Source organism: Pipistrellus kuhlii, unplaced genomic scaffold, assembly GCF_014108245.1.
Source record: "Pipistrellus kuhlii isolate mPipKuh1 unplaced genomic scaffold, mPipKuh1.p scaffold_m20_p_2, whole genome shotgun sequence".
Lineage (NCBI taxonomy): Eukaryota > Metazoa > Chordata > Mammalia > Chiroptera > Vespertilionidae > Pipistrellus > Pipistrellus kuhlii.
The window spans coordinates 49,031,381-49,055,401 of NW_023425515.1; the positions used below are offsets into that span (position 1 = coordinate 49,031,381).

General features: G+C 54.4%; 1 protein-coding gene across 4 annotated transcripts in view; it reads left to right on the plus strand.

The window, feature by feature from the left end:
• Positions 1-16,422, plus strand: part of ITGB5 (integrin subunit beta 5) — a 117,766-nt gene extending 101,344 nt beyond the window's left edge. For 2 of the 4 annotated variants that reach the window (XM_045583931.1, XM_045583932.1), the window contains 5 exons: positions 4,813-5,035; positions 9,949-10,052; positions 13,487-13,693; positions 15,088-15,254; positions 15,741-16,422. In XM_045583931.1, coding sequence (XP_045439887.1) covers positions 4,813-5,035; positions 9,949-10,052; positions 13,487-13,693; positions 15,088-15,254; positions 15,741-15,836 — 797 coding nt within the window. In that variant the 3' untranslated portion in view covers positions 15,837-16,422. The remainder of the gene's footprint in view (positions 1-4,812; positions 5,036-9,948; positions 10,053-13,486; positions 13,694-15,087; positions 15,255-15,740) is intronic. The other 2 variants (XM_036444815.2, XM_036444817.2) reach the window with 2 other exon arrangements.
• Positions 16,423-24,021: the final 7,599 nt, after the last annotated feature.

Genomic DNA, 24,021 nt, shown 5'->3' on the forward strand with positions numbered 1-24,021 from the left:
CTGAGGGAAAGCTGTTGAATTCTGTGGAGCTGAAATGCCGCATAAACAGACACATTTACAACTTCCTGTCCATTTAGCTATCCATCATCCTAACAAAGGTAGTACTAATAATAACTTGCACATGGGACAATTCACAGCTCCCTAAGTACTTTCACGTGCCTCTCAATATCCATATCTACGTGCAATGAAAACATTTGTAAGTCTGCACAGTATTAAAAGGGCGCCGTGTTACGTTCGACTCGCTCTGCCATGGCGTTGGGGACAGCCTTCTATATGGGCTTCATTTTGATGTGCAGGCATTGCTTAGGCCCTCTGTGTGTTCTTAGGCCCTCTGTGACCATGTGCCCATCCTCCATTCAGTGATTGACAGGAAATTGATCTCTGGGACAGGGCCAAATGACCCTCACCATTTTCTTCCTTTTTTTATTTAATTTCTTTATTAAGGTATTACATATGTGTTCTCCCATTACCTCCCAACCCCCCCATTCATGCCCTCGCCCCCCTGTTGTCTGTGTCCATTGGTTAGGCTTATATGCATGCATACAAGTACTTTAATTGATCTAAGGGAGGTTTTCTAACTGAGGATGTCTTCTTAGTCTGGAGAAACCGAGTTCTGGAGTAAAGCAGCAGGTTCCCTGTTTGGTAGATTCCTCCCTTCATTCACAGGCTGCCTGTCAAACTGGAATCTGATCTGCCTCATTAACAAACCCTGTCCACAATAGGCTTTCATTCATTTACTAAGTGGTATATGCCTCTTAATCTTACACTGCACCACAGAGCCACCCTGCCAACCCTCATCATTTTAATGTCATGTGTTCGTAGGGTGTTAGGAGAGGCCAAGGACGCACCAGGAGATGCAGGGAACCTCCGTGCAAGCCGGTTGAGGGGAAGGCCGGGGAGGCCCAGCTGTAGGACTGAGGCGTTGGGATTAGGACACAAGGCGACCAGACCTAGCTAGTTGTTGACACACTCTGTGGGCTGTGCCTTCTAAGGGAGACTCAGGAGCTTTAAGCCAAGATGGCGAGTGCTTGCATCTTGGTGCTTTGCCCAGGAGTGGGTGGGACCTACTGGAGTGCGATGTTGAGGAGGACGCTGAGGCCCAGCCCGGCTCCCGGAAAAGAGTCCTTACCCGGCAGGCCTGCCTGCGTGGTGCGTAGGAGGACACGGTGGCGTCTGTGAAAGACAAGCTGAGCCCGAGCTATCATGGAGTCAGGACGCACATTCAGGTGGCCTCGGCCTTTTCGCCCAGCACAGAGCCTGGGGTTTCTCTCCTAGCTCTGGCTTGCTGGAACTTTGCTTTGGAAACGTCAAATATTGGAGTCCCAAGGCCACACGGCTGAGGACTTTCTGATGTCCCTCAGGGACGCCCACTGGCTTGCGCATCCCGTTGGCTTGGGCTGTGGCCGCGGGCTCCGTCCACTCTCCAGGGTCCCTGCACGCTGTTCCTTCTTGCCCAGTCTTCGCTGTGCTCAGGTGTCTCAGGGGCCTTCAGGAAGAGCTCACATCTCTGTGGCGAGTCCTGTCCCTCTCCCCGCGACTCCGAGTATCGTCAGCTCCCACTCTGTCCCATCCGTGACTCCTGACTCTACTTCAACCCGAACTAGAAGGTTACTCCCGACTCTGTCGGGGCCCGCTCACCTGCACCGGCTGTGGACTGGGTTTGGGGGCTCTCGGCACCTGCCGTACCCGAAGCAGCTGGGTGTCCCTGCCGCTCAGCTGCCTGGTGGACAGCACAGAGCAGCGGGCCTCCGCCCGGTTTGCCACCGGTTTCAGCCGGAGGCTCGGTCTCCACGGGGAACAGCTTCTCCCATCAGCTCACACACGCTTCAACCGGAACCCACTCTTCCAGAGATCACACACTGCTTCCTCTCCGCATCTCCCACACGTGGGAATACTGTGTCAGGTTATGGCTGGGCCGTCTCCTATGGCTGCCAGAAACAGTTCGCGCAGAAAGAAAAACAGCTCTCACTGTCTCAGGCAGAGAGCAGCCCCCTGGCCTGGCCCGTCTTGGCTGCTCGGAGGTTCCGCACCCCTGTGCCTTCCCCTCCCTGTGCTTCTGCTCTGCGGGATGGTGTGATGCACGGGCGTCGGAGAGTGCCCGAGCTAGATGGCAGACCTACCCCCGGTGTGCACTGGCGCCGTAGCTCACTTTGAAATGTTTCTTAAAGCATGGGTTGAAGGATGACGGATCGAGGGCAAGACAGAGTGAGCGGCAGGAGCAGGTAACATGCTGACAGTGGAAGGTGGGCGGTGAGTAGCCGGGTGTTCACTGTACAGTTCTTTCCCTTGGCTGCTGGTGTGGAAATTTTCGTCATAGAATGTTGGTGGTGGGGGGAGGGGAATTACCCCTGACAGTGAGCCATGCTAATTTAAAACAGGCTCTTGACCAGTGTGGTCCCCGAGGCCAGAGAGTGAGGGAATGCTGCGATTGGAGCTTGGAGCTGTTTCATTTGGGAAGGCTTTCTGTGGGGAGGGGTTTCCTGCCGACCATGGCTTACACCGGTGCTGTTTGTAGACCGGGGGAAAGAGGGGCCGAGTCCCCTCCCCAGGATGAGCTGTGCACCCACTCTCCCCCTCCCTCACAGCCCAGCAGGGGGCTGCTCTCTCCTGGAGCTCACGCTGCACACACCGCACACCGGCTTCTTGGGGGTTAAACTGCACTGCACAGCCTCCCGGCCCTGCCTGGCTTTCCCACCCTATGCCTCAGCATTGCAGTGAGGTGGGGGGTGCTCTGGCCCCACACAGGCTTTCTGTGGCTCTGAGCCCCTGGCTGAGCGAGCGGAGAGGCTGTTGGCCTGGGAGGGCCGGAGGCCTGGCTGCTGCAGATGGCCTCCCACCACCTGCAGCGCCTGGCACTGCAGAGCTGACAGAGGGGCAGGGGCGGGATGAGGTGGTGGGGCAGAGCCTCCCTGCGGTGTGGTCCTGACCTGGATTGTGGGTCATACTCCCTGGGGGTCTCACAGAAGGTGCTGTGAGACTGACACGGGTGTGGGAGGGAAATGCAGTCCCCCCCGCCCCCAGTCTGATGCCCATCCAGCCTCTCCAGCCTCCTGCCCGTGCTCAGGGAATACATTCTTCACCACACAATACCACTTGAGTAGAATGGCATCAGGAAGGAAACATGCTGCGACAACAGTGTTAGGGAGAGTTTTAAAATCTAGGTCCCATTTAGAGCGCTGCTTTCGGCGCCTGCTGGTGTAGAGCAGTGGTCGGCAAGCTGCGGCTCACGAGCCACATGCGGCTCTTTGGCCCCTTGAGTGTGGCTCTTCCACAAAATACCATGGCCTGGGCGAGTCTATTTTGAAGAAGTTTAAGTTTAAAAAATTTGGCTCTCAAAAGAAATTCCAGTCGTTGTACTGTTGATATTTGGCTCTGTTGACTCATGATTTTGCCAACCACTGGTGTAGAGAATTGAGAATCCATTGTCAGTCTTCGGGCCGCTGGCAGGTGGCACTCTCCATGCTTTTCCTGCTGTCACATGTGCATACACCCCTGCTTATACATGCCTGGTGCATACACTTACTCTGTCACACATACCCTCACACACATGCCTAGTGTGCATGCTTACTCTCACACACGTGCCTGGTGCACACACACTGACACAAATTGGATCCTTTGAGCTGGGCATTTCCCTGCTCGTGCCACGTGCAGAACCTTGAGGGGTGCCCGCCCCTCTCCTGCAGGCTCTGGAAGGGCACCCTCCGCTGGCTCTCCTCCTGGTTCGGGCCTGCTCTGTCCCCTTTCTCCCGAGAGACAGTAGGTCCTGGAGTGAGACCTTGGACCTGGTTCCAGGCTCCCTGGTTGGAGTCCTGGCTTGAGGGCCGCCAGCTGTTGCCCTACACCGAGCCACTCTGTCTTTCTGTGTCTCGGTGTCATCACTTGGGAAAAGAGGAGTGTGGCGATCCCTTGCCCCCGTGTGTGTGTGTGTGTGTGTGTGTGTGTGTGTGTAAATTCAGTTGGGTTTATGGCGTGAAGCCCGATGCGTATGTAGTGAGCATTGCTCAGTGTTAGCCACCACCGCCCTTGGACTGCCCCTCAGTCCCCTGCTCTGGGCTGCGGGTGCACAGCCAGACCTAGAACTCAGCGTCTCACCAGACCAGGGATGGCAGCTGTGTTAGGTTCCTACTGCGCGGTGCCAAATCCCCACACATTTAGTGACTTAAAACAACACAAAGGTATCCTCTCGGTTCTGGAGGACAGAGTCCGCAGTCATTCTCCCTGCGCTGAAGTCAGGGTATCCACACTCCCCCCCCACCCCCCCAGAAGCTCTGGAGGAGGGTCTCGGGGAGCCTCTGTTTTCCCGCCCTTTCCGCCTTCCTGGGCTGGCTGCGTTCCTTGCATTCTTTGGCCACTGCCGCCGCCGCCTCCTCCACAGGAACAGCACACGTCTCGGTTCTGTTGGCTCGTTCCCCTTAGCCTTCCCCTTACATGGACCCTCGTGGTGGCCCTTGGGGCCCACTGGTACCCCAGGAGAACCCCCACCTCAAAATCCATCCTCAGTTGCTCCGAGGTCTCTTCTGCCACATGAGGTCCTGTTCTCAGGATGTGGTGTATTTGGGGTGTGAGTCACACAACCACTGAGGCTGGAGCTCTCTGGGTCCTGTCCAATGCCGTGACGTGGCCAAGCTCTGGACCAGCTGGGAGCCCAGGCTCAGCGCCAGCCGCCACACAGCGGCCCTGCCCTTGCTGCCCACCCGGACAGGCTCCGAGGGCACAGGGTCGCGTTCTGTTGGCCCCCAGAGCCCGCCTGGCTCCGGGTGGCGCTGGGGGCTGGTGCAGGCAGGTGCTGACTCGCTGTGCGTGCCCTTTTAGGACACGGCGAATGTCACTGCGGAGAATGCAAGTGCCACGCAGGTTACGTCGGGGACAACTGCAACTGCTCGACAGACATCAGTACGTGCCGGGGCAAGGAGGGCCGGATCTGCAGCGACCGCGGGCACTGCGTCTGTGGGCAGTGCCAGTGCACGGAGCCCGGAGCCTTTGGGGAGACATGTGAGAAGTGCCCAACCTGCCCAGATGCTTGCAGCACCAAGAGGTAATAGCCCTCCCCACAGCCCCACTTCCTCCCCCTCCCCTTACCCCAGACCAGGCCTGAGCCCTAGCTGGCCAGCCTCCCTGCCCCAGCTCCACTCTCCCAGCCTTGCTGGGGAGCGAAACTCTTACTAACAAGACCTAAAATAGCATCTTTGAGATTCTGGTTCCCTGGGGATTTTGTAGGAAAATAACAAAACAGGAAAAAACCAAGACTGCCAGAATAACATCTCCGAGTGTGCTCCGAGCATTCCAGAAGGGGGTTCAGTGAGCATCTTGTCTTGAGTGACACACACACACACACACACACACACCCCAGTTTAACCTCTCCCAAGCACCTGCGGGGCACAGCCGCTTGAAACAAACACAATCGGAGGCAAAGGCACAATCGGAGCGAAGGGGGTAGGAGGGCGTCCGTCCTGGAGAAGGCATGCCAACACGGACTTGCTGCAGCGGCTGCGTTTTTTATTTTAATATGTTTTATTGGCTTTTCACAGAGAGGAAGAGAGAGGGTTAGAGAGTTAGAAACATCGATGAGAGAGAATCATCCATCAGCTGCCTCCTGCACACTCCCTAACTGGGGATGTGCCCGCAACCAAGGTACATGCCCTTGACCGGAATCGAACCTGGGACCTTTCAGTCTGCAGGCCGACCCTCTATCCCGAGCCAAACCGGTTTTGGCTGCATTTGCTGCTCCGTTTGTGCTGATAACGGCGCGCTGGCTCCGTGCATGCGGCTGATGAATGCGCGGATTGTGTCTCCCGGGCCTTGCCTGGCGGGGCCGTGGGTCACATTCCCGGGCTGACCTCCCACGCTCTGCCCTGCACGCTGCCAGCGAGAGGGCATTGGAGAAACGGACGAGTTCCGCCACCAGGAAAGCCGGCATGGCGGCCTCTAATTTTCCCAGAGAAAGAGCTGTGTCATCCTCCGTGCTGAGGGGCCCGCAGAGTGCGGAGCAGAGGCGCCGTCAGAGACAAATAACAACGCAGACGGCATTTCTGGGGAACGCAAGGGTGCAATGTTCTTCTGGCAGATTTTCCCCCCCGAACGTCTGGCTCGGGCTGATAATGAAATGAGTTCACACTCCTTGAGCTGGGCCCGGCTGCCGGCAGGCTGTGCGCAGCGGCATTCTGGGTGGCAGGACCCCCAGCTGGACAGTTGCCACAAACAGCCCAGGCGTGGGTAATGGGGAGTTGGCTGCAGAGCCAGAGACGAGACGGACAGGGCCAGCTTGTATTTCTGTGTCATGGGTGGGGAGCTGGAGGGAGGGAGGAAGGAGGAAAACAGGCCCAGGTCAGACCTGCTAAGAGTGGAAACACTATAGACCACATGTGTCAAACACAAGGCCCGCGGGCCAAATCCATCCCGCCAGGCCTTGCAATGTGGCCCGCACCGCGCTGTCATCACAGCACTCCGCTGCGTTTCCATCACAATGACAGTTTATGACTGTTCAGTAAACCATTCGGCCAGCGATTTAGGCTGGATTTTAGATTTTGGCCCCTTCTCTGATTGAGTTTGACACCCCTACTATAGACATTCAAGGGGGCGCCCCAGGCCGAGGGCGGGATCCTGGAGCCGGAGCCCGGAGCCCGGAAAGCAGCGGCCCTTGGGGCGTGGCCTCACGGCTGTGATGCACATTTTGTGTTGCAGGGAGGTGCCCTGGCCCATCCCACCAGCGGGACCCTGGGAGTGTATGTTCCCAGTCCTTGGGGCACAGGTGGGCGGTGGGGCCACGCTACGACAGCATGCGCTAGAATCTCTGAGATGCATGTGGAATCCATAGACGTAGACCAAGCCCATTTATTCCCTTCATCGGGAGCAGCAAGGCGCTGTATGACGGCGCGGGTCCATTAAAGAGCCCCGATGGGAAACAAGCCCTCGCTGGAAATGCTCAAAGCGTTCGTGTCCTAAAAGACACAGTCTTGACTATTGACTACCGGTTATGCAATACCGAAGGCACCAGCAGAGCGAAGGGTTGCTGTCAGGGAGCCTTTTTACTCGTCTCTGGGCCACATGGGCCTTCTCTCTCTTTCACGGCACAGTTGCAATTTAAAAAAAGAAGAAAAAAAAGACAAGTCCCCTTGAGAGGGACTTACTGGTATGTCAGGCTGCTTTTCTACTTGCTGCTCTGCTGGGAGACTCTCATGAAAGCCAGTGTCCTTCCCCCGGGGTTTCAGAGCAGCCGAACTCTGCTTTCTAGAACTAAGCACACACCCATCCCCGTGGGCGAGTTCACACTCAGCCTCAGCTGATCTCCAGGAGCAGATTCTGTCCAGTTATTTTAATATGTGACTACCACACGTCCCAAGTCTCAACCCAGTACATGAGCCACATACATTAGACCAGTGGTCGGCAAGCACATGAGTCAACAGAGCCACATATCAGCAGGACGACGATTGAACTTCCTTTTGGGAGCCAATTTTTCAAACTTAAACTTCTTCTAACGCCACTTCTTCAACATAGACTCGCCCAGGCCGTGGTATTTTGTGGAAGAGCCACACTCAAGGGGCCAAACAGCCGCATGTGGCTCACGAGCCGCAGTTTGCTGACCCCCGAGACTGACATGACTCCGTGGAGAATGAGGAAATGTGTCCTAGAAGCGGCCCTGTGGCTTAGTGACCGCAGGGGATGCGGGTGGAGGGGCGATGAGTCCCAGCCCAGGCGGAGGCCCAGGCCGGAAGCAGCTCCCTTCTTTTTCTGGTGTGAACCCCGAGGCTGGAGTGGGCCAGCATGAACGAGCATAGCGGGAGCCTCCCCTTTCTGGTCGGCGCCAGCCTGCCGTGCCTGGCTCTGGAGCACTGGCCTCGGGGAAATGCAGATGTCACCAGCCTGTTTGTAACTCCAGAACGTTCCCCTGAAGTCAGCCCAGGCCAGCGGGATTTCCTGACCAATCTGGGATAGCTGAACTCTTGGGCATGTGAGAACCCTGGTGAGAAAATCTTACCCACTTTCTCTTCATGATCTACTCCCTGGCCTCCTTAACGAGCAGAAAGGGGAGTCAGGACTTGGGGAGGTTTGACTGGGAGCCAGGCACCTGGGGGCTGGACCCAGCTGCCCTGGCTTCTCTCTGGCCTCAGGTGGCCCTCACCTGTAACCTGGGGGCGGGGGAGGGGGTTGGGGGTAAGAGAAAGGCTCTCATGCTCCCTTCCAGGTCTATTCCCGTGCCCAGTGCCTGCCCTGGAAATGCAGTCACTGGCCTCTTAATCTCGAGGAATGAAAAGGCAGACAATGATAACGGCGACACCCTGTGGTTGTACATCCTTGGTGATTTGCTGGAGACTTTGCAGGATGCACAGCCCTCAGGTCCCTACAGCCGGCGGGAAAGCCGGGGTGAGGACCCAGGGCAGCCCCTCCTGTGGCTGCGGCGCTGTGAGGTCACCCTGCACGCCGGTGCCCGGGCGAAGCCCTTGAGTCCTCACCTCATTTCCTGAGGGAGCCCCTGTTGGGGGATCTCACCTCGTTGCTTCACAAAGTCCCTGACAGCTCACAGGAGGCTGGTGGTTTCGCCTCAGCCCACTCCTCCCTGGAATTGAGTTCTCACCATCCTGTCCCGGTTGTGTGCCCATCCCCAGGCCCCCGGGCCCTAAGCCGGACCCTGGCTCCCTGGCCGGGCGTCCTCAGGAGTCCTGTTCTCCCTCATGAAACTGAGGTGGAAGGGGAGTTTCCGGAGTGGGGTTTTGACTGTGGAAAGTATAACTATGAGTTATTAGTTGACCGTTTTAATGAAGCATTTCACATGATATCTGATTTCAACTGTGGGCCTGAGTGGGGAGGAGAGGGGCTTCTCACTCATTTTCCCCAGAAGGCCCTGTTGAAATGGGGGTTCCTTGGGGGGCTTCCCCCTGTAGCCTCTGTCAAAGTTGAGTGTAGCTCAGCTGACAGGTGCGTGGACAGCAGGGCCATGGGGAGCCTGCCAGGCGAGCTCCGTGGGGTGGGAAGAGCCTGAGAGTGTCCAGGACAGTGGTTCTCAGCCCTCACTGTTCATCCAAATCCCAGAGACCTGGGATCTGCCCCAGAGATGTGACTCCATAGGTGGGGGGTGAGGGGTCACCCAGGCAGGGGTGCTTTGTCATCAGAGCCCCCTTGGAGAGTCTAACGTGTAGGAGGGTTGCGAGTCCTGCCCAGGCGGTGACGGGGCAGTGGGGGGCATCCTGAGAGCTGGGCTACGCGGAGCCATCAAGCACTGGCTAGGGTGTGTCAGGACCCCTCCTCAAGGCTGGGGTCACAGGTTTTTATCACTCAAAAATTTTTATTTTTATTGATTTGAGAGAGAAAGAAAGACATTGATTTGTTCTTTTTTTTTTAATATATTGATTTTTTACAAAGGGCAAGAAGAGGGATAGAGAGTTAGAAACATCAATGAGAGAGAATCATCAATCAGCTACCTCTTGCACACCCCCACTGGGGATGTGCCCGCAACCAAGGTACATGCCCTTCACCGGAATCGAACCCGGGACCTTTCAGTCTGTAGGTCGACGCTCTATCCACTGAGCCAAACCGGTTTCGGCTGATTTGTTGTTCTTATGCATGCATTCACTGGCTGCTTCTTGAACCCACAACCATGACCTGTCGGGGCCAGGCTCTAACCAACTGAGCTACCCGGCCAGGACTCGGAGCAGACTCCTCAGTCAGGTGTCCATCAGAATCTGAAAGCTCTCTAGCCTCCACCTGGACATGTCCAGACCGGGCTCCAAACCCGGATTGGTTCCTCCGAGGACCCTGGGGCTTCCCTGTCCCGGCACCACACGCAGGAGAGCAGCAGAGCGGAACATCCCCGAAGCCAAACACCTGAAGGCAGGCAGGAGCCAGGGCCTTCGGGCGCAGGAGGGCTGGGCCGGCCTTGTTGGGAGCTCATTACATCTGTGTGGAGCCACTACCCAGAGTCTAACAACCACGTGTGCTGCCTCTTTTCCAAAGGGATTGTGTCGAGTGCTTGTTGCTTCACTCAGGGAGCCCAGCTGACAACCAGACCTGCCAAAACCTGTGCAAGGACGAGGTGGTCACATGGGTGGACGCCATCGGTGAGTGGGTGGGCAGCCTGCGCAGCTGCCCGCTCTGGGGTCGTTGGACACACGAGACCTTCTCCCCGTGGGATGATCTCCAGGGCTGCTTGCCGGGAGGAGGGTGGTTTCAGCCCCGAGTTAGGAAGCACGGCCTCCGTGTCCTTGGCATGACTGCTGCTCCCCCCAAAAGGACTTGGGGAACCCGAGCTGGGGTCTAGGCTCCAGACTCTCTCTAGAGTAGAAAACCTCCCTGTTCATAGGTCTGTCCCATCCCTGGAACCCAGTCTCCACCCAGGCCCCCTGAGAAGTTAGTATACTGGAATAAGCGATGTCAGCGGCTGTAACAAACAAACCTCAAACCTCAACAGCTCAACAGAATCTAGGTCAGTTTGTCACTCTCTGAAAGCCCAGAGGAGATGCTCCTGGCTGACAAGCCTTCCCTGTGGTCACTCAGGAATCCAGGCACTCTTTCTGCCCGGGTTCCTCCCTCCTCAGGGTCCTCAGAAGCCTCTTCACGTAGGTGGCCCATGGGGAAAGCAGAGGGAAGGGTCACGTGGGAGTGGATATGGGCTGGGCCTAGAAGTGGTGCACACAACTTCCATCCCCATTTACCTGCACACAAGTCCCGTTTACCTGCAAGGGAGGCTGGGAAATGCAGTCAGCTGTGAGCCCAGGGAACGGAGTCTGCTCTCGGCGAGCAGTCTCTGCCCCATTGGCCTCTGCCCAGCGCAGCTCTCACGATGCTGCAGGTGGAGAGGACAGGACTCTCATCGGTCCGACTGGACCCGGGAGCGAGGGCTGCCCTGGCTCTTCTCCCATCTCTGCGCCTCTTGCCCATTCCGTGTCCTGTTGCCTTGCCCGGCGGCTTACATTTTAAGGCTCTTCTCACTCTAGCCTCTCCAGTTTGACACCGTCCCTCCATCTCTCTGCCTTTCCCTCTGGGCAAAGGGCTGAAGTCCGTTGCTGACTGGGAGCCCACAGAAGGCACAGACAGAGGGACACAGGTGTTTGCTTCTTACCATCTTGGGGCTGCATCCATATCTATTCTGGTTCAGCCATTGCAGTGCAGCCTGAGGAGTTCTAAGGGTAAGAGGTGCAAAGCACATATCAGCCCTGTAAGCATGGAACTGTTTGGAACCATTCTGGAACATTCTGTTTACTACATCCAGTCAAAGCGACCCTCTGCTGGAACCCTTCGACCCTGCTGGTGGCAATACAAATGATGCAGCCACTTTGGAAATAATTTAGCAGTTCCCCCGAAATTAAACAGAGTCACCATATGATCTATCAATTCTGCCTCCAGGCATATACACAAGAGGATTGAAAACATAGCTTAACACAAAATCTTGTGCCTGAATGTTCATGGCAGCATTATCCATGATAGTCAGAAATTGGAAACAGCCCAAATGTACATGAACTAAGGAATGGAAAATAAGATGTGGTGCATCATATAAGGAATATCATTCCGCCATAAAAAGGAACGGAGTGTCAGTACACGCTACAGCATGGGTGAACCTTGAAAATACTATGCAAAGCCAGGCAGCAAAGAACCTAGGTTATAGGATTCCAGTCACATGACAGGCCCCAAATAGACAAAAGTAGAGCAACGGGGGGAGTAGACTAGCAGTTGCCAGGGATGGAGTAAAGAGGGGGGAAGGGATTGGGGCTGACTGCTCACACATAAGGGCTTTCTCTCTGAGTGACGGAAACATTCTGAAATTAGACGTAGGGAGGTCACACACGTTGTGAATATTACAAAACGACTGAGCTATACACTTTAAAAATGGTTAAAAGGTGGGAAGACTGTGCACCTTGGAAGGGACCCTGCGTCTGAGGACCCCTGGCCAGCAGCCTTGCCCTCTATGTAACCTCAGCTGCTGCGGACTCACTGCCCGGATCCCTGTCGGCCTGGCCCTGTCTTGTCTTCTCTGTGGACTTCCTGCTCCTGCCTCTCTGACCCTGACGGACACCTCTGGCCAGATCATGGCTCCTGAGTATGCTGAGTCATGTATGCAGCCAGCATTCACTGAGCACTGACTGTATGCCAGGGCTTGTGCTAAACCCCAGGGGCAGTGGGAGCTTAGGGTCCCATCTTTCATGCCCATTTTTCTGCCCCCATTTCTGTCTTGAAACTTACGGCAGAGCAGCAGGTTCTGCCTGCAGATCTGGGGCTGTTGCACCCTAACTAGATGCACGCAGTTGGAAAAGGTGAGACGGTGCCCGCTGCTGGCCACTAACTGGTTCCCATGGCACCATGCACCAATCCCCCACAGCTGCCTCCTGGTCTGCCCCTGGGAGAGGAAGCTGTCTCTTCTTAGAGCAGGTTTCTGTTTGAGCCCACTCTTTACCCTGTCCCATCGTCCTCCCTGGCTTTTTTCATACACACACCACACACACACACACTCATTCACACTCATGCAGACCAGGCGATGATGGGGTCGGAGGGGAAAGGTCCAGGCCTCGTGCTTGAAAACCGTACTGCTATATCTGTTCCAGGCTGAAAGTCCTTTGCTCAGCAGGGTTACACAGGCCGGAGCCGAAGAGTATTTCACGTAACAGGAGCCTGCACCGTCATTCAGGCCGACCACCCCTTCCTGTCACTCCCCTCCCGATAGCTCACACTCACACAATCCTTTTCCCGCCTCACCTTCCCTTCTGAGAAAACCCTGGGGTTTATGCCCATAAGGTTGGGGACTGCGACACCTTCGCCTTGGGAAGCAGCGGGCACAGGGAGGGGTGAGGCAGCTTGAGGAAGGCCATCCTTGGGTACCAGTCGTTATCCCGATGTCCTCATCGCCTTGTGGTCTTTTGGGTTTTACATCCCAAGAGAGAGCTCTGAGGCTTGGCCTCCAGCCAGCGCCCAGCCTGTGGACCACAGTGAACGCTCCCTCGGGCCTCGAGGGTATCAGAGGGTTCTCTTTCTCTGTCCCTTCAACGTCCACAGCCAATTCCACGGACCAGTCCTGCCCCAGCATCCATGCCCCCTTCCGTTCCCCTCCGCCCCAGCAAGCACTTCGGAGGCTGAAGATCCTCTTGTTTTCCACAGGGATCCTTGCCTCTAAGGGAATTCATGTCCCCACAGCAAACTAAACTCAGCGCCTGGGCCTGCCTTCTTGATGGGAGAAACCTGAGCTCGCTCGCTCTCTCTCTCTCTCTCTCTCTCTTTTTTTTTTTTTTTTTTTTAAAGGGACGTAACATGAGCTTATGACCCGCACTTACTGGGAATGCCTCATCCATAGGGAATCATTGCAATCCCTGAGCCTCATCCCGAAAGGGGTTCAATGGCTTACCCGCATCGTGGCATGGGATGGGCACACGCTGAGTCAGTCATTGTAGTTCGTGCAGCCCTAGTCCCTCTGAGAAGCTGGGGGATCTGCTTGGGGATCGGCTGAGCCCGCTTTTAAAGGCCCAGCCTCCCTTTAAGCCTGTCTGTGCCCCTGTCTTCCACGAAGTGGTAGGCTCCTCGCCCGTCGGTCGGTGGTCGGTGGCTCTGGCTTGCTCGGAGACACTCAGGACGTTCCTGCCTGGCTTCCTTCCAGGGAAAGATGACCAGGAGGCCGTGCTTTGCTTCTACAAAACCGCCCAGGACTGTGTCATGCTGTTCACCTACACAGAGCTGCCCAGCGGCAAGTCCAACCTGACGGTCCTCCGGGAGCCAGGTGAGGGTTCATTCGGACACACCCTCCCCCCCCTGCTCCAGGCACGTCACCCGCTGCTCCTCCTCTCCCTCTCCACACTCCAGAGAGAGGAGGCTAACAGTCCTTAGAAAGACCAGACTCCAAGGCCACGCCTGCCTGACTCCTAGGGTTTAGAATAGGGGTGTCGAACTCAATCAGAGAAGGGGCCAAAATCTAAAATCCAGCCTAAATCGCGGGCCGAATGGTTTACTGAACAGTCATAAACTGTCATTGTGATGGAAACGCAGCGGAGTGCAGTGATGACAGCGCGGTGCGGGCCACATTGCAAGGCCTGGCGGGACGGATTTGGCCCGCGGGCCTTGTGTTTGACACATGTGGTTTAGAAGGAAGATGATAGCATCCCTGCGACCCATTGCTGGGGGGTAGTGTGGAGGGCATGGGTGTTAGAGGGTGGGAGTGTCCCGCCTTGGAGGAGAGCGGAAGCCCGGGACACACTACACCCGCAGGGCCGAGCGTCCGTGGTGGGGGCTCCCGGCTCTGCAGGGAGCTCAGGTCTCTGGACGATGAGGGCTGAGCAGGCCAGCGCAGTGCTGGGAGCATCTGGGGAGGCTCAGCCCTGGCCGGGCCACTGCACTTCCCAGCCTGGAGTCCGGGGGCAGAGGGAGGCTGGGTTAAACATTCCTGTGGGCTGCCGGGCAGCTGGGCCTCGGGGCCGCGGGGGAGGCTCAGCTCTAATCCAAACAGATGCCTTCGGAGTCATTGGGATTCTAGTGTGACCCCTTTTGTTCTTCTCTGGAGGGGCGGAGGGAGCAGAAGAAGATGCGCTCTCTTTAACTCACAGCATCGCACACTGTTTTTCCACGCTGGGCCAGACCGCCCCGGCGAGTGGTGGCGGCCCCGATGCGTGCCTGTGAGCACGAGGCTGCTTCCAAGCGCTGCCGCTGCGGTTCTGTGAAAATAAGCACATCTGCTCCGGAGGGCACCGCGCTGAGGGCTGACGAACGTCGGCTGGCCCCGGCCCAGCCCTGGTGGAAGTGGCTCACGAAAGCCCCGCCTGCCCAGGCCGCCCCTGAAACCGCTGACAGGCAGCGGAGGCATGGCCCGGCGCCCTGCACGGGGCCTGGGCCAGGCGGGAGTGGGCCGGGCACGTGGGAGGATGTGGAGCAGCCCCCCGGGGGTCTCACCTGGACTTTGCCAGAGGCTTGCTGCGCAGCCCCTCTCTCACCGAATGGGCATCAAAGAAACCTGCCTGCCCACCCACATCGCCCAGGGCAGCACAAGGCTCTTAGGATGAGGGAGGGGTGAGGGAGAGACGGGTATCTTTCATTTAAATTCCCTGAGGCTGGGGGGATGGGGCGGAGGGGCACACCATGGGGGTGCCTGTGCTCACCGTGCCTCCTGGTCCCCCCCCCCAGAGTGTGGCACGGCCCCCAACGTCACGACCATCCTCCTGGCCGTGGTCGGCAGCATCCTCCTGATCGGGTTCGTGCTCCTGGGCATCTGGAAGCTGCTTGTCACCATCCACGACCGCAGAGAGTTTGCCAAGTTCCAGAGCGAGCGGTCCAGGGCCCGCTATGAAATGGTGAGCCGCTGGGATGTGGGAGAGGGGCGGGGCGGGGGGGGGAGATGCCAAGCGTAGGGGTCTGGTTACGTTCAAGCAAGTGGTAAAGGCCCGCTAACATCTAAGGCGTCCAAAGCAGAGAACCAAACCTACACGGTGTGCGCCCAGAGAGAAGGGCGTGGCACAGGAGCACAGAGGCCTCGGGACCAAGTCGGGAGACTCGGGGGAGGCGGGGAGGGCAGAGGTGCTCACGGGGCCTCCCCAGAAATTGTCCGGAGGGTCGTAGGGAGATGACAGACCCAAGGTCTGTATCTCAGGATCCATCTGCATCAGTCTTGGTCTCCACGGCAAACTGCATGTTCCCAAAGGACCAAGCAGAGTGAGGGGGTTCCTCGCCTGAACCCCCAGCTAGTTTCTGTTCAGGAGGGAGCTTCAGAGGCCATCTCCCAGTATGTAGATGGGAACGCGTCCACTAACACGTGTCTCCCTGCCTTCCGTGTCCCGCAGGCTTCAAACCCTCTGTACAGAAAGCCCATCTCCACGCACGCCGTGGACTTCACCTTCAACAAACTCAACAGATCCTACAACGGCACCGTGGACTGACGGCTCCGCCTCCTCCGAGGCCGGGAGGGGTGCTGCTGGAGTCAGCGGCCGACACGCTTGGGGCGGCTGCTGGGCGCAGTCTCGGCTCCTAGATAGACACGCAGAGACTTAGCAGAGAGCCTGGGAGAGGTGCCGTTGCTGGTGCAGGAAGGCTCCCGGCCCGCGGTGCCGCAGGCCACTGGGCCAGAGCCACGCCCGGCGCCACCCTCCGCACCCGGGAAGGACCTGGGGAGCATGGCGGGCGCTCCTGGCCTTCCCCGCCACATCCCGCTGCAGTCTGGCCCGAGCGGAAGGCACCTGGCAGGGTGGTTGGAGCGCGTTACCTCGGCGGATGGCCTGGCTTTTCTTGTGTTGATCATTTTTATATGAAATAAAATGGTCATGCATTTATGGCGTTGTTGTGATTCCTGAGGGTCATCCGCCTGGTGTCTGTGCACCTGGGTGTTGGTGACGGAGTGATGGAGACGCCTGCGGAAGGCACCGAGTTTGCAAATGTTGGCTTTCCTCTTCTGTCTGTGATTGTTTAGTATTTCTGTAATGGAAAGGAAGGAGATTGCTTGGGATTGAAAGCAAAGATTAAAACCAATGTGTTTTGTGTTTGCCTGCCGCTCTCTGCAATGCGTGTGCATGTCCCTTCCCGAGGTGACCTGGAATGGCGCCTCCATGGGGACCGAGATGGCCGCACACTTCCTCTAGGGCCTCACAGGCCAGCCCAGCGCTCCAGACTGGCCTCTGCACATACAGCAGCCGGGGCGGGGTCTGAGGGGCAGCTGGGGGCCCCAGCAGGGCTGAGCTGGTACTCGAGGGCCTTCCCCGGTTTTGCTTAAAAAAAGAGTGTAGGCTAGAAAATGTGAAGACCTCCCCTCTGACTCCCTTCCCCAGTTTCCAGACACTGAGACCAGAAATAGGTTGAAGAAGGGGGCAAGATGTGGTTTCCAGAGAAAAATCACGTCTTACTGATTGTTCTCAAGAAAATTATGTCAGTGCCTTCCTCACCAAACTCCTACATCCCAACCAGGCCCAAAACACAAAACCCATTAGGTCCCCATAGCCCCACAAGTTGTTTGACCATTTATAGAAGAGGAAACTGATGGGCAGAGGGGGAGGTGGCCTGTCCAGGTGTCGGGAGGCTAGCTCGTGGCAGACGGGTACTGAAGAGCAAGGTCTGCACCAGAGTGCAGCCTCCTGCGACCTGCTCTCGTTTGTAAAATCTCTCTAATCATTTTTTACTGTTGGCATTACTTCAAGGTTATTGGGCTTTCATTCCAAAAAATTCATCTGTTTTCAGCCTGGGCCCAGATTCCGCCTTAGTTTTGGCAAACAGGGAGACCAGGCTTGTCAGTAAACAGGGCCTATACCCTGGACAGATGTGCACAGACTCTGTTTCCTTTGTCCTGTGCCATTGGGAGACCCCGTGACTTGGTGAAGCTGCCTCCAATCCTTTTTGAAAAAAAGCCAAATGATGCCGAGACCGGTTTGGCTCAGTCATCGGCTTGAGGACTGAAGGGTCCCGGGTTTGATTCCGGTCAAGGGTATGTACCTTGGTTGCGGGCATATTCCCAGTAGAGGGTGTGCAAGAGGCAGCTGATTGATGACTCTCTCATCGATGTTTCTAACTCTCTATCTCTCTCCCCTCCTCTCTGTACAAAACCAATAAAATATATTAAAAAAAAAAAAAAAAAAAAAGCCAAATGAAAGTAAATATATAACTAGAGGCCCGGTGCACAAAATTCATTCGCGGGAGGTGGGGGGGGGGGTGTCCCTCGGCCCTGCCTGTGCCCTCTCACAGTCCCGGAGCTCTCAGGGGATGTCTGACTGCCACGGAGTTGGGAGAGACTCCTGCCACCACTGCTGCACTTGCCAGCCATGAGCCCGGCTCCTGGCTGAGCACACTGACCACCAGGGGCAGCTCCTGCCTTGAGCATCTACCCCCGATGGTCAGTGTTCATCATAGCAACCATTCTTTCAGCTGTTCAGTCGATTTGCATATTAGTCTTTTATTATATAGGATAGGATAGGTAAACGGTGGCTTCGAGACTTTCTAAATTAAAAAAAAAAAAAAAAAAAAAAAGCACGCCTGGATTTGGAAAGAAACGTTGGGTTTCTCTTCCATTTAATTGTGGGGTTCCTGTAGACAAGTCGTGAACTTGTTCGAAATGTCACTTTCTTTTGGGTGCGGCATTCTTGAGAGCTGGCAGCAAAGGATGATTTGCTGGGGCTTCACGTTAGGGCTGTTTCATCTGTGACACCAGATGGCGGGTGATAGAACCAGCTGCTCACAGTGCCCTGCTGCCCCCTGCTGGAAGCTCTTGGGACCAGCTGTTCAGAGACCTGATTCTGACCCAGTATTGTATGTGATTTCTTTATTCCTTTCCTTAGGGGATTTGGCTATGTCCCTTTTCCCTTTCCTTCTCCCTCTCCCCAGTTAACATAAATAATGGAGCAGGAGCTGAAGGTGGGCTGGAAAGCTCTCAAACCAAGGGCTGTGGAGGCACAGGGGGGATGAGCCTTCTCATGCAGCGGAATCGCCACGTGTGGCTGCCGTGCTCTGCAAGGAGCCCCCGGCAGTCCGGAAAGTTCTTTCCTGGTGTCTGTCTGGAAAGACAATTGGAGCTTGGCTGTTTGTTGAAAAGAAGGGGGTGCTCTTTACCTTGGTAATTAATCTATGTTGATACACAGATTTCCAAATAGTACCTATTACTTTTATTGGTTTTAAACTTTTTAATTGCCAAAGTAAGACATGGAAAATAGGTTATAAAAAAGTAAAGAAGTCTTTTGTCATCATTCTACGTAGAAGTAACTGTCCTTGATCTTTCTGTGTATGCCTTCTCAGTCTTTTTTTTTTCTACATATACATACACAACTTGAAGCAAATTAGGACTATAGTGTCATTCTCATTACGAGGACCGGGGACTCTCAGCTTGGTTGATTAGTACTAAGTCAGACTCGAGTAACAGCCGCCTCTTCTGGGAAGGCAAGTTGGATTCTGCTTAATTAGGACCCAAGCTTGAGGTTATCAAGAAACTCTTGGGATGAATTCCAGGTGACAGCAAGCAGATGGGGAGATCAGAGCAGAGGTGTCACGCTCTGTTCCAGTCCTTTTAACCAAACAGCTGCACCCGCTGTGGGGAGCTTTCGGCTGCGGCTCCTGCTTCTGAGGAAGGGCCAGAGGCGCGGCCCAGCAGGGCTCTGTGACTGCCCAGGAGGAGGACGGTGGCAGCAGCTTGGATGGAACTTGGGAGGAGGTAAGTGTTAGGTCTGATCAAATAATTGCATCAATACCCTCTCCCCTGGGAACTGACCTCTAGGCCACGTCACAGTGGACACTCCACTTGCTTAGACCACATTCCACCTGCTAAGACCACTATCTCTCCCCTCTGGGCTTTCCTAGAATCCCGACCAGCGCAGAGAATTCTTCGCCCAGAAAAAGCCTGCCTAGAGTCTTTTAAAAACCCCTAATTTCCCATCTCTGGGGCAGCTGGTGCCATTTGGGGCTCAGCCCACCTGGTATCCACATGACCTAATACATTTATAATTCTTGACTCCTTTTGGCCTCATGCATTCCTCCTCCGGTGACCCTAACATTTGGTGCCGAAACCCGGGAGGGTTCCACGGGGATGGGGAGCCATCACCCCTGCTTTGGTCACCCTGAGTTTGCTACTGGGAGAGCAGTGGCAGCAGCAGCTTGACCTGGGCTTACCTCTGAGTCCTACCCAGGTGACATGATTGCTGGCCTTCATTAGGCTTCCCTCCCTCACAGACCCTCCTGAACCAGCCGAAGAGGACACCGGATCGGGACTCTCTCCTCCACTGCTGACCATCCATCCCACACTGGCCAGTCTTCTCTAGGTGAGTGATGTTGTAACAAGTTCCTTTGTCATGAGTCTTCTGCCCACTCTCTCTCTCTCGCTGACTTCTCAAAGTCTCTCATTTCAAAAGCCCTAGCACTAGGCCAGTAGACTCTTCAGCTGTTTGGTTTGGGACCTTGTGGATTAGGGACGCCCAGCCCAGAGGGTCACCTCTCATTTCTCACGGTGATTTGTGTAGCAGCAGAGATGCCTGCCCTGAACAGTCACCTTTGGATTTGTGCTCTGTCACTCACCGTTCCACTCCCGTGGGCCACACCACACTCCTTCTGCACACTCATGGGGGAGATCAGGCCATCCACCTCATTTTGTAACACTGTTTGGCCACAACATAAACTAAATAATAAGTCTCAATGGCCTAAAAACGGCACTTTCAATTTTAACACACTGCACAATTTAGATCATCGCTGTCGCTGCAATGGAAGAGGTCAGGGATTCCCTACGTCCAGCCCCTTTTCACCTTCAGTCCCAACCCTCTCTCTCAGTCCTGCTCTACCCATCAGGTCTTTTTCCTTCACACAAAACATCTTACCCCAACACTTCTGATTCTGAATCTACTTTTGACCCAGCAGACCACCGACCGCCACCTCCTTACATGCCCCCTTCCTCACCTGCAGTAGACTCCCCAAGCCCAGACCCTCCTAACCAGCTACCACCTTCTCTCTGGCCCCTCAGAGCCCACATCACAAGAACACAAGCTCCAAAACAGCCTTTTCCCATCAATACTTGCTCTCAGGCCACCCAAAGACCGCCCTCCTCAACTGCCTCTTCTATTCCCGTGCCCAGTCTATCCCGGAGGGAGGCAGCAGGAACTGAGGGCTCCGTGGTCAACTATGACAAAGTTAGCGGAATCACTCAAGGCCCTGACGAAAACCCAGCTCTCTGCCTCTTCCGCCTCACAGAGGTCTTGCAGAAATTTACCATCTTAGACCCCACCCCCAGAGGGAACCCTTCTTCTGAACACCCATACTATATCCCAATCAGCCCCCGACACACACCATAAACTTTGGGAAATAGGCCCAGGTCCACAAACCCCTCAATATGATCTCGTTAACCTGACCTTTAAGGTCTTGAATAATTGAGACAAAGAGACCCAAAACCAAAAACAAAGGTGAGATCAGGCCAAGGCTGAGGCCCAGAAGGAAGCATTCTGGCTCTCAGCCACCGCTCTCACGAACCCCAAACGAAGTGCCGGTCCTCCGACCAAGAGTAAAGTCAGGGTCTAAGCCTCCTCCGGGCCCGTGCTTCAAATACAACAAGAGAGGACACTGGACCAAGTCTGCTCAAACCAAGACCCCCGCCTGGGCCCTGCCCACGGCGCGGAAGGAGGCCCCAGCAAGGCCTCCACCCTCTGGTTCTGGTTTGGAGCTCCCAGACCTCCTGGGACCGGCCTCTAAGACTGAAGCTTCCCAGGCCCCAAGAAAATCCCACAGACTTACATCACCAGGACAGAGCCCCAGGGGTAATGATGCTTGGGAAATGGTGGCAGGTAACCCGAACTCCTTTTAATTGACCTGGGGCCACTTACTATGCCCTCCCCAAATTCGCTGGGACTCTTGTCCCTCCTCAGTCTCTATTAAGGGGGTTGATATATTAGTCTCAAAGCCATTAGCCACCTCACCTCTACCCTGCATCTTACTAAATACCCCATTCACCCTTTTCTCATTCTACCTCGGTGCCCAGCCAAGGCTTCCATGCATCCCCTCATAAAGCTCAGTGTCCCAAACCAGTCACCTACCTCAGTTTCACTCTCTCATCCCACAAGGCCTTGTCATTCCCTGGACTGTAAACGCCTTATCTCCTTATCTCCTTCATGACTGTCCCCTCCTCGAAACAAGAAATATTCTCCTCTCTGGGGCTCACTGCATACTTTGAAAACTCCGGGTTCCCAACTTCAGTCATCTCCCAAGCTCCTCTGTGATATGACAGTCTTCTCTGTCTCCTCACTGAGCCGTTAGATCCCAAGGCCGCATTCTCACACCGTTAATGCTCTAAAAACTGCTCTGACCTCAAGGCCTTCTCATCCCACCCCCACCCCCACCCCACCTTTCCCGAAGAACAACTTTCTGTACTGCACACGCTTACTTAACAGTATGGCTACTATCAGAAGCTGAACTCATTATCACCCAAACCTTAGCATATTCTCTCCAAGGGAAAATGTGGCAATTTTATTTTTTTTAATATATTTTATTGATTTTTTTTACAGAGAGGAAGGGAGAGGGATAGAAAGCTAGAAACATCCATGAGAAACATCGACCAGCTGCCTCCTGCACACACACCCCTCCCCACCCACTGGGAATGTGCCCACAACCAAGGTACATGCCCTTGACCAGAATCGAACACGGGACCCCCCAGTCCCCAAGCCGATGCTTTATCCATTGAGCCAAACCGGTTTCGGCAAAATGTGGCAATTTTAAATCCAAGTGGCCTAAGGCCTGGGAATAGGCTGCTGGGCCTGCTTCCTCCTCCTCCCACCTTTTCTCCAGCCTCATATACCTACACATAATTTTCCAAAGCCTTTAATAACTTAAAGACTTTGGAACACTGTTGCGTTAAATGACAAACACCTAATTATTTTAAAAAGCATAAAGTACTGAAACATTGATAGCTAGACAAGTTTTAATTCACCTGCTCTGAGCTTCTATTCAAAAGGTCTCTTGTACTTTGTTGAATGTACGTTTTCTTGAAAGTGAGAGTGTCTTTAAAGTGTTTTGATAACTGTTAATCTAAGAAATGCTGGCTGCTTGCTTTTTGGTTATCGTTGGAAAATTAAGGTTTTTAAGAGGTGACATAGAAGGCATAGGCATGGGCATGTATTCTGAAGGAAAAAGAAAGTGAGTTAAAGGTGTAAGAATGTTTCTGAAAGTTGTAAGAATGTTCCTGAAAGTTGTAAGAAGGTTCGTGAAAGTTATAGAAGGTTTGTAGGGAGAAGCGTTAAAAGAAAGTTATATAAATGACTCAGGCCAGTAGTAACCCAGGACAAGCAAAACAGGGAAACTGAGAGAGTAAAACAGCAGTTTGCAACCATCTAGAAAACTCTATCTTCTCTTAACCAAGGACACTTAAGAATAAATGATTTGAAGATAAACATCACTTTGGTATATTAGACTACAGCCCTCCAAACTAATGTCTCTTTCCTTCCACCAGACTATTTATCATAACTCTTTTTCTTCTAGCTTTTGCCCCAGTAATATTAAAATTCATAAAACAGGCCGAAACCGGTTTGGCTCAGTGGATAGAGCGTCAGCCTACGGACTGAAAGGTCCGGGTTCGATTCCAGTCAAGGGCATGTACCTTGGTTGTGGGCACATCCCCAGTAGGGGGTGTGCAGGAGGCAGCTGATCGATGATTCTCTCTCATCGACGTTTCTAACTCTCTATCCCTTTCTCTTCCTCTCTGTAAAAAGTCAATAAAATACATATTTTTAAAAAATTTCATAAAAGTTTGTCTCCGCCAGGTTACAAGCCCTACTTGTATTTAGGAAATACCACCTGTAGACAACATCATAACCTCCTTTTGTTCTCAGGCCTCATTGTCCCTTTGAAACACCTCCTTCCCTCCCCCCAGAGCAAGGATGATGGGCCAGGTACAGGTATAGAAACTCACTGGACCAGAAAGCTCTGGATGCTAGCAAGGGGCAAAACTGGGAAAACAAGAACCGTGCCTCCAGAGTAACCTATACTCCCCTAGCAAATAACTAGTCAGGCAACTTACACCCCGGATTCTTTCCTCCCTGAAGATAACATCTAGGCCTCAGTTTTATTTTAGCTTTAGGCCCAGAACAGCAGCAAAACCAGACAAGTAACGCTGGGGCAGCCTCGGGACCAGCTTTTACCTCCCAAGTCACTCAACAGGACTGCTTTCGAAACTTCACCAACCAGTCTCTTGGGGAAATCATGCTGCTGCACCCCCCATCCAGCCGACTACTACCAAAGTCCATTCCCATATGATCTCAACGTGCCCCTTCAGCAGGAAGTAGATATAGAAGATATGACTTTCATCCCTATTCCGTAAATCAAAAAGGCTGGAATATTAGGTCAGATCAAATAATTCAATCAATACCTTTAGGCCTCTTCACAATGGACATTCCACTTTATTAAACCACATTCCACTTGCTAAGACCATTATCTCTCCCCTCCGGAGTTTCCCAGAATACAGACGTGCACAGAGAATTCTCTGCCCAGAAAAAGGCCTGCCTAGAGTCCTTTAAAAACTCCTGATTTCCTGTCTTTGGGGCGGCTGGTGCCATTTTGGGGCTCAGCCCATCTGGTATCCAGATGACCTAATAAATTCATAATTCTTCATCCCTTTTGGACTCG